This window comes from Maylandia zebra, linkage group LG5, assembly GCF_041146795.1.
Source record: "Maylandia zebra isolate NMK-2024a linkage group LG5, Mzebra_GT3a, whole genome shotgun sequence".
Classification (NCBI taxonomy): Eukaryota; Metazoa; Chordata; class Actinopteri; order Cichliformes; family Cichlidae; genus Maylandia; species Maylandia zebra.
The window spans coordinates 34,119,578-34,130,169 of record NC_135171.1 but is presented as its reverse complement, the minus strand read 5'-3'; the positions used below and the strand labels follow the sequence as shown (position 1 = coordinate 34,130,169).

The 10,592-nt window shown below is 42.8% G+C and overlaps 1 protein-coding gene across 2 annotated transcripts in view; it reads right to left on the bottom strand.

Moving 5' to 3' along the window:
- Window positions 1–711: 711 nt before the first annotated feature.
- The window catches only part of phc2b (polyhomeotic homolog 2b (Drosophila)), a 48,415-nt gene continuing 38,534 nt past the window's right edge, over window positions 712–10,592 (bottom strand). For both annotated transcript variants that reach the window (XM_004547510.5, XM_004547509.5), the window contains exons 11-15: window positions 9,657–9,786; window positions 5,111–5,213; window positions 4,884–4,998; window positions 3,753–4,077; window positions 712–3,636 (exon numbers count right to left, since the gene is read on the bottom strand). In XM_004547510.5, the coding sequence (XP_004547567.2) occupies window positions 3,482–3,636; window positions 3,753–4,077; window positions 4,884–4,998; window positions 5,111–5,213; window positions 9,657–9,786 (828 nt within the window). In that variant the 3' untranslated portion in view covers window positions 712–3,481. The remainder of the gene's footprint in view (window positions 3,637–3,752; window positions 4,078–4,883; window positions 4,999–5,110; window positions 5,214–9,656; window positions 9,787–10,592) is intronic.

The following is a 10,592-nucleotide window of genomic DNA, read 5'->3' as shown; positions in this document are numbered from 1 at the left end:
TGTATGTTCTGTTTACTTTATGCTTTATAAACCAGACGATCCATAATTTTTTTTTTTTTTATATTGTGCGTGTGTTCAGGTTCCAGGTTTGTTACATACTGGATTTTATATTTATTTTATATGATACTCACCTCCCTCATCAAGTAGGCCTAATGGAATGGACACAAATGGAGCTAAAAAGCTACTTTGCTTTTGCGTGTCTTCTCAAGCTCATGTTTTCTATATCATATCCTAATAATAATAATAATGCCATCATTTCAGATGGTGTTCTGTTTGTTAATTGTTTTTGGATTTCATTTGTGATCAGTCTATAGATTAGCATATTTCTTTAAATACTTAATGTGACAGGGAGACTGAACATGTATCAAAAGAAGAAATATGTGCCTTTAAAAAAAAATGCTTTGGTGCCCGGTTATATTTAGATCTTTGGTGCTTAATTGAAGAAATCTCTAAATATATTGCCAAATCTGCCCATTTTCAAAACCATTTTCCATCTTTAATTAAATAAAACTGATGATATTTCAGCATTTTAAGTTTCGGTCCTCATGAGTCTGGAACTTCAAGAGAAAGAAACAGTGGTCATAAAATTCTGATACCATGCTCCAAAAAACACAAGCACATTCAAATGGAATTTGTGAAATTAAATGCTTTGTATATAAATTAACAACTAGAGGTGTCCCATTAATAAAATAAATAAATAATAAAATCCACAGACACACACAAATGTCCCGACACAGAATTGTATAGCAAATTATTTATGACTGCAAAATGTGTAACAAACAGTTTTGATAAATACAAGCATTTAACAAAGCAGTATCAAAAAAAAATGTCAACTTTCCAAACTCGCCCACAAAACAAGTAAATAAGAACATTTTTCCCCCCATAGAAAACAAACAAACAAACCCAAAATTCCCAAGCCAATGGTACTTTATACATTTGCATATTTCAAAATATCAAACACCTTTTATACTTTTGTTAAAAAAGCAAAACGATAACTTAACAGATTCACACTCTTCTTCCTCACTTGAGCTTTGATGCACATATAAACTTTTTTTTTGGCACCGCTTCACAAATGCCACTCCAGATTTCTCACTTTTAGGTGAAGCGTTTCCCCAACATTAAAGCAAAAGAGAGAATAAGTGCCAAAAACAGAGCTGCTACAAAAAGAGAGCAGCGTACCCACATTTTTTCTTTGATAATTTAGTGTACTTTTACAAATCTCATACAAGAAATCAATATCATATTTTAGTAAATCTTTAACAACAACAAAAAAAAGAGCAGCTGGAAAAAAAATCATTTGTAAGCAGTGTAAGTTCAGAGGAGAAAACTGGCAGATGGAAGGGAAAAATCGATGTCACAAAAGAGGCTGCTTAAATGGTTTCTTCGCATTCAAGCTTTGTATTCGAGAGCTGTGAGAGTCCATTGTGAGAAAAGGCAAAGGAGCATCAAGTGAATAAAAATGGGCAAATTAATGAATGCAATCTTCTGTTCCCAGCCGCACGTACAGCCACCTCGCTCTCATTCACACGCTAACCAAACTGTACAAAAACTTGTCTAATAATATAATAAATCGAGACTTCTCTCATGTTTTGTCCCAATGCCTCCATTCAGCACTGACTGTGCTGCAGTGTGACCTGGCCCAATCATAACTGAACAGGTAATGCACCTTGGCACTGTCTCTTCTCGTAGCCACATTTTCCCTCAGTTAAGCTTTTAGAGACTTTAAAAAACAAACCAAAAAAAAAAAAAAAAAAAAACACCTTCTCCAGGGAAAACATAACACTTCATTTTTCTGCAATTATCACAGGATCAGTATCTTCATCTGGAATCTGCTTAATGACATTTGATAATTGCTGTTACATCTGGTACTAAAAGGACACTCTTGTTATCTTAATTCTCCTGCACTGTGATCACAGCTTAACAGATTACACATGTAATAGAAGATTATCATTCCCCAGCTTGAAAAGCTGACGTTATAGAGGTGTTTTCCCCCGTCGTCTGTTTATGGCAGAGAAGCAGATTATGTAATTGATGGATGTAGTGCAACATCACTTATCAACTTATGGACTGGCACTTTAAACTTTGAGCTATATGTCCATGTTGTGTTGGAGCTGTGGTGAATCTATTTGTTCAATAACAAAGAGTGCTATCAGTTAATGCTGGCAAGCTTGGTTTGTAAGCTGCATCTATAGTACAGATACCTGCACAGATAATAAGTTCAGCAGTGCTTTAATACCATATAAAATGTCAGATAACGGCATTAAAAAAAAGCTCCCAAAGGCACCAAACACAGTTGAGAAGTTAAATATAGCGACTCTATTTAGCTGAATGGAAGCTTTGCCAAGAGCTATCAGATACAATTAGGCTGTTTGAAGGTGTAATCTATCCAGAAAGACCAAACCATTTTTTGTACAGGGCTGCAGACATGTTTATTGATACAGTAAAGTTGAGCATTTTAACATTGGGGTCTTAAGTCTAGCTTATGTTACTCAAATTGCTTGTTACACCAACCGTGACGTCATTACAGCCCTGTACCCATTTATACTGGTGCTTGACGCACATCAGATTCATCTCCTATTAAGAAGAATCCTTCACAGGAGCATTGGTATAGGAGAAGAAGAAAAAGGATGCAAAGCTACAGCAAAGTCATGTTTTTAAGCTGTTGCTGCATCTGCCTTGCTTTAAAAATCCCTCTAGAATCTCTGAGCTTCTGTACGACTGTGTCACTGAAATGGTGGCATGATAGTACACACCAGCCTACATGACACTGATGTGTCGTGCTTGCCAGCAATTGTGATGTCACTGTTGGCCAGTACCACTGTTAGCGAGGGCGACAACGGGAAGCATAAACTGGGTAAGGGGGATTAATGGCTTTTAGAGCCAGCGACTGTAGAAAAACTGCAGTTTTTGGCACTTGTGCGTTGGCTTTTTCAGCCCCAGAGGCTGCTGCTTGCTATTAACTTGTCTCCAGTTTTGACATCTGGTGTCTTTTCTACTAACAGTTATACTCACATCAACTCATTTAGTTTTTTTGTTTTTAACCCAGAAAGAACTCACCAGGTGCACTGCCAGGTGGAAACTTATGCGTCTGCTGTTTCAACCATGTATACTTTTAAAGTATAATTTCTTTTCATCTGGAAAAATAAAAGATTTTGGCACAGCTTTTGTACAGGCTCCTTTAAGGTTTAGCAACTGAAAAGCTTCTCCTGTGACTGCATGTAAACACAGACTGAAGTGTCTGACACGTCACTCTAACGTTACCAAGCAGAAGCATAAATGGTCACAAGGCGACTGAGCTGATGCCGGTGAGTATGATCTGGTTTGGGAGGTCGAGTCAAACTTGAGTGAGATTCTGGATGACAGGAACCAGTCCAGTAATGGAGCAGGCCTGCTCACAGTGCAGTCAGTACTCTGTGCCATCAGTGCTATAATATACAAATACACACAAACAGACACACCCATACACACACATGGTTTCCTGCTAAGAGTCTTTGAGCATGTTGATGCGTGCAAAGATCTTGAGTGCAGGTCCCAGCTTAATGTTCATAGTGCTCATCAGGTGGTCCTCCTTTAACAGGAGCAAGGCCTGTCCATCGATTTCCTGAGAGCGAAACTCGTCTGCTATCTCCTGGCAACCTGTGAAAACAGCAGAGGCACGAGCTACAGTTAATAACAGGTAAACAGGTTTCATACACGGAACACATCGGAGTATAAAGCATTATGATTGTGCCTTCTTAGCAAAGCCTACTCACCTGGTAGTGAACGAATGAACTCATAAACCTCCTCCACATTCCATTTGGTGGGGTCGTTGGGTACGAAGCGCTGACAGAGCGGTGCTCCATCTCTCCCAACGCAGGCCTCCTGGTCCGAGGCCCTGCTCGGCTGACGGCGGACAGGGACCTGGGCTGGAGCCGGGGCAGGAGCCAAAGGTCCAGAGCTGGCTGCTGACATGGGAGACGGTGGCTCCTCGTAGCTTGACATGTCTGAACATGGGCTGGATTCCTCCTGACTGGGCTGGGAGGGATGTGGTGAGGATACAGAACCGCCCTGAGTTTGCTGTGGTGACAAGGCCAGCTTCTGCAAAGCAATACAAACAGGAGTGACATCAATTGTTACATTTAAGAAAGGATAGCGCATAAGTAAAACACTCCCAGGTCAATATAAAAGTCAACGCAAAGATTAACGGGGTAATAAGTAAGATTTGTAGGGTACAATAGGTTTAAATGCCGATAATACACCTGCAGGGATATGATGGGGATTAATGGATCAATACCATTGCCTCAACGATCACTTTGTCTTTGAATTGCAAAGCCCTAAGCATATTGGTGTATACATGACACAAAAGCACCCCCCACTGGAGGTTTAAAGCTGAATCCTTATAACATTACATAAGCTGTCCATAAAATACTAAAAAGCTCTTGATTAAAAAAGAAAATTTTACACCACATTTTACTATTGTGGTGTAAAATGCTTGCTTTATATTTTCCACTGAATTTCTGCTGTAATTACCTAAACTGCTTCTCTTTAAGATCAGTTAAAGGATAATGTGTTACGTCCCAAAAGAAGGCTTTGACGTGTGGGGAGAAAACTGTGAATCCAGTTGTTATCTACATCTATATAACTTGTGCAAAAGGCAGAAAATCTCTACTAATGCTCTCCCATTTCTGCCGGTCACCAATAAAGGCTGATGAAGATCATCGAGTACTTAATGACCCTTTAAAGACAGAGGGAGATAATCGGGCTCACACAAATTATGTTCAACTTCATTAAAAAGCAAGAGGCATGAAAAGTGCAGGGTTTAAAATGTGCAGCAGAAGCAGTATCTGATGAGAGGTAAAGTGTTGATGAGGAAGTTTTATGACAGTTAAGAAGCATGTTTTTACCTGCTTTTTTGCCTCAATACTGGGGCGGCCCTGAGACCGTCGACGCCAGCGATTTGCTGGTTTGTTCCTCTCTGGACGGAAAAGTCCAATTCGCTTCGTACAGCCTACGTTGTATCTGTTCATACAAATAAATATATATATGTATATTCTTAAATTCCTTTTTTGTAAACATAATGGAAAAATTGCTATTTTCTCACATGAAAGAAAAAGAAGCCAAGGTTACTTACCTCTTTGCACAAACCACCGAGCAGAACCTTTTAGAGCCTTTGAATGTGTAAGCAAAATCAACCCAGCCACAGTATTCACACGTCAGCTTGGGCTCATCTTTTTCTGGGGGAGAGGAAGCAGCATAAACACAACACACATGTCAAGTATTAGACTTTCTTCTGAACAAAAAAAAAAAAAAAAAAAAAAGAGACATAATACTAGGCGTGCAGAAAATTAAAACTGTAGGTAGCTCATCTAAACCAGTGGTCCCCGGGCCTCGGACCGGTACCGGTCCGTGAGTCGTTTGGTACCGGGCCGCGAGAGTTGAGGCTCAGGTGTGAAATGTATAATTTTCAGGGTTTTATCGGTTTTCAGCGTTATTTTGTTATCGTTTTTATCTTTAACTCGGTCTTCCTGGGTCTTTTCACATGTGTTATGAATAAATCTTCTTTTTTTCGGTACCGGTACTAGTTTTATTTTGTTGTATTTTTCCGTGACACCTTAAAGGCCGGTCCGTGAAAATATTGTCAGGCATAAACCGGTCCGTGGCGCAAAAAAGATTGGGGACTGCTGATCTAAACTATTCGGGGCCCAATGTTAAAGCATTATTTCTACTTCTGATGGAGAGTCATGGGATGGTTAATCAGAATCAGAAATCAGAAAGGGTTTTATTGCCAAATGTTGAGCAGGTTTACAACATTAGGAAATTGCTGCGGTGCTTCAGTGCAAACATACTGTCATAAAAATATAAAAATAAGAATAAGAATTAAAAGTGCTAAGTGGATAGATATATACATGATATATACATGAGTGCAGGTGGTGATCAGTGCCAAACATGGAATGATGCAGTGAACACAGCGTAGGGTCATGTGTTAGTGGTGGGAACAGTCATACGGTTATTGTTCATGTGTCCGACAGCAGAGGGGAAGAAACTGTTCTTATGGCGAGAGGTTCTGGTGCGAATGGACCGGAGCCTCCTGCCTGAGGGGAGCAGGTCAAACAGACTGTGTCCAGGGTGAGAAGGGTCAGCTGAGATCCGAGCTGCACGCCGCAATGTCCTGGAGGTGTACAGGTCCTGCAGAGATGGGAGTCTGCAGCCAATCACCTTCTCAGCAGAGTGCACAACACGCTGCAGTCTCTGTTTGTCCCTGATAGTGGCTCCAGCGTACCACACGGTGATGGAGGAGGTGAGGATGGACTCGATGATTGCAGTGTAGAACTGCATCATCGTCCGTGTTGGCAGGTTGAATTTCTTCAGCTGCCTCAGGAAGTACATCCTCTGCTGGGCTTTCTTGATGACGGAGGTGATGGTGGGCTCCCACTTCAGGTCCTGGGTGATGGTGGTACCCAGGAAGCGGAACGAGTCCACAGAGGTGATGGGGGTGTCAGTCAGGATGATGGGGGGGAGTGGAGCTGTGTGCTTCCTGAAGTCCACAATAATCTCCACTGTCTTCTGGGCATTCAGCACCAGGTTGTTGTGGCTGCACCAGGACACCAGACGTTCAACCTCCCTCCTGTAGGCAGACTCATCCCCGTCCGAGATGAGTCCGATAACGGTGGTGTCATCTGCAAACTTGATTAGCTTGACAGACTGGTGGGTGGAGGTGCAGCAGTTGGTGTACAGGGAGAAGAGCAGAGGAGAAAGAACACAGCCCTGAGGGGAGCCGGTGCTGATGGTCCGGGAGTCCGAGACATTCTTTCCCAGCCTCACATGCTGCTTCCTGTCCGTCAGGAAGTCAGTGATCCACCGGCAGATGGGATCAGGCACATTCATCTGGGAAAGCTTGTCTCGGAGATGGTCTGGAAGGATGGTGTTGAAGGCAGAGCTGAAGTCCACAAACAGGATCCTGGCGTAGGTTCCTGGGGAGTCCAGATGCTGCAGGATGAAGTGTAGGGCCATGTTGATGGCGTCATCTACAGACCTGTTGGCTCTGTATGCAAACTGCAGGGGGTCCAGGAGGGGGGCCGTGAGGGTCTTGAGATGGGAGAGAACTAGGCGCTCAAATGACTTCATGACCACAGATGTCAGAGCCACGGGTCTGTAGTCATTTAGTCCAGTGATCCTAGGTTTCTTGGGGACAGGGATTATGGTGGAGGACTTGAAGCAGGCAGGCACATGGCATGCCTGCAGTGAGGAGTTGAAAATGCCAGAAAACACTGGGGCCAGCTCGTTTGCACAGTGTCTGAGGGTGGCAGGAGACACACCGTCTGGGCCGGGAGCTTTTCGAGCATACAGACTCTTAAACTGCTTCCTCACATCTGCTTCATGAATATGAAGAGTTGTGGTGGGAGGAGGTGGTGTGAAATCCTCTTTTGTGTGGGGTGAGGAGGGGGGTGTTGTAGGTGAACAGTTTGAAGGTGGTGATGGCTCTATGGAGGGGGGAGAGGTGGGGGAATGAGTGCCCAAAGTGTCTCTATTGTTGGGGCCGTTGGAGGTGTGAAGGCTGCCTGATGGCTCGTCAAAACGGCAGTAAAAGTCGTTAAGGGTGTTGGCCAAGAGCAAGTCATCAGTGGAGTGGGGGGTTTTAGGCTTGTAGTTGGTGATATTCCTAAAACCTTTCCACACAGAGGCCGAGTCATTCTCTGAGATCTGCTGCTGCATCTTCTCAGAGTGCTGATGTTTAGCAATGTCCACTTCTTTAGTGAACCTGTACTTGGCCTCTCTGTAGCAGTCCCTGTCTCCGCTTCTGAACGCCTTTCTCTTTTCCAGCCACAGCTTTTTGAGTTTAGGAGTAAACCAGGGTTTGTCATTGTTATAACTCACCCTGGTGCGTGATGGCACAATGCTGTCCTCACAGAAGTGGATATAGGAGGTGACAGTGTCCGTAAACTCGTCCAAGCTGTTAGAAGCAGCCTTCATTGTGTCCCAGTCTGTAGACTCCAAACACGTGCGAAGCTCCTCCACAGCCTCGTTGCTCCACAGTTTTTTGGTCCTCACGACAGGTTTGGAGAGCTTCAGCCTCTGTCTGTACGCGGGGATTAGGTGGATCATGACGTGGTCAGAAAGTCCGAGTGAAGCGCGGGGCACCGCACGATAGGCCCCGCTGATCGTGCTGTAACAGTGGTCTAATGTAGAGGTCTGCGCGGGAATGTTTTTTTAGTCCCGCTCCCGCCCGCTCCCGCAAGGTTTTGTACCGCACCCGACCGCTCCCGCTGTATATTCAGTCTTTGTTCACCCGCTGCCCGCTTAGAATAATTTTCTACCCGACCCGACCGTTCCCGCTAAATTTAGATCTGGTTTCCAAAATCTCACATTTAAATGGGGTACCACCAAAAAATAGAGATAACAGATAAAACTGCAGGTTGTGCAATGATTGTATTTATTTTTCTTAAACAAGATGCATTTATCTGTCAACATGCAACATTTATCTTTTAACATGGAAAACGTGTTGCAAAAATAAAATAAATAAAAACGAATACAGCATTGTGGCCTACTGCAAAAAGCACTGATCCATGCGCTCAGTGCGTGTAACAGGCGTGAGCACTGGCTGTACCAGTGCTCAATTAGAATGAGGAAATCACAGATATGCTGTTCCGAAAAAATGTCGGGCACGCTATATTTTCAGACCGCCCGCTCCCGTTCAAATTACACCAGAGTTACCGACCGCTACCGCATTTTATTTGGAAATTTATTCCCGCGCCGCAAGAAATCTGGTCGGCCGCGGGAATGCAGACCTCTAGTCTAATGTCCTCTCCTCTCTGGTCGGGCATTTAATATACTGCTTGTATTTGGGAAGCTCATGGCTCAGATTGGCTTTGTTAAAGTCCCCAAGAGCAATGATGAGAGAGTCCGGGAATGTCCGCTCCATGTGCAGTATCTGCTCCGCGAGTGCGCACTGAGCTGCCTGCGCATCCGCATCTGGGTGCAGAAGTCAAATACATACAAACCTACATTGTTTTGAACCTCTTTCAAGAGATTTCTCTGCGAGTGCAGTGAGTCTGGTCTGCTTTGTTTACATCAGTTGGTCAACCCTTGTAAAGCTACTGATGGCACTTCCTCCCCACATTAAAGTGAAGGCAAAAAAACCAGGCATTTGCAGCAAAACCACAAATGTCAACATTAGCTAGTGTTGCCAAATATCTACTCCACACCGTTTCCGATATTTTCAACACTTTTCTACATAGGTCTTTTTCTAACTTATAAATGGACAACTTGTTACAACATGTTAGACAAAGGTAAAAAAGAAGCATGTATCAGGAAACAGGAACTGACAGAACATCTAATTAATAATGAACTTCCAGCAACTGAGTTAAAAACACTTCCAGAGGGTCTACATTATTTAGAAGTGTGGGGTTTGACTGTTGGGGAAGAGGAGCAAAATGCAGTTTACATGGTTAAATAAACTCTACGGACACACCAGGGTCAGAGTTTCTGTCTGTTGGGTCGGTGTCTGCTCGTAACACCTTCCAATACTATGAGAGGATGATCATTGTAAAGTGAATTCCTTTAACCTTATGTGAAACCCTGGCAGGAAAAATCAGGAGCGACAGACTAACACCTCCAAAACCTGGTGAAGCTACACAAAGAAATATACACAATCTACACTGTAATGTGTTCGGTCTCACCTGGTTGGCTCATGTCCTCGGGCTCGGAGTCTGTGTTGGCTGCGTTGCTGACCGGAGTTTTGTCCGGGTCAGATGAGAGCTGATGGTCCAGCTTCTTTGGACTATCGATGAGAATGGGCAGACGCTCCACCTGGTGTGGGGCATAAAATATTTATAAATGGACTAAAAATGAAACGCTGCACACAACAGTAACAAGAAACAATGGGTGTGGTTTAAGGGTTTACATCTGGACTGCTTTATCACAACAGCTGCATTCTGTCGCCGCAGCAACATTAACGCAAAGACTGCTGCTACTCCAAATAATAACCTGGAAATCAGGGCAGCTGTTTCACTGCACAGCCCCACTGCGCCTCATTACCGTAGTATTAATGAGATGACTTTTTTTTTTTTTTTTTTAAGTCAGCTGACTGCTGGCCATTACAAGTTAAACCTTTTAGACTTAAAAGGAAACAGTGGTCACCAACTGAATGTTTTCGTCTTCCGGATGTTAATGTTTGAATATATAGCGATCACAAAAATAACAGATAAACACCATCATTGTTAAACCACCACAAACAGTGACCATTTAAACTGATAATGTAGACTTGACATGTTCACGTCAATGTAGTCTGATTTTCAAGCATTGCATGTCGCACACATGAAGCTTGCATACAGTTAATTCTCCTGTCCATATGGCACATAAAGCAACTTGAATACCAGCGTATATAAAGTAACAGTTAACTGTTAACAATCAAGTTCTTTTACAGGACAGTGTTGGCATCATAAGAAATATATACTCAGTGTTTAATTTATTCTTCTTCTTTTTTTTCCCCCTTTCTTTTTCTTTTTTTAAATTGACAGAACACTGAGGTGGAAAATGTAATCAGATTCATTTGAGTCATAAAATGAATAAAAAATGTATTACTATAAAAGGAAAAATAATCCTCAGCTCTGTGT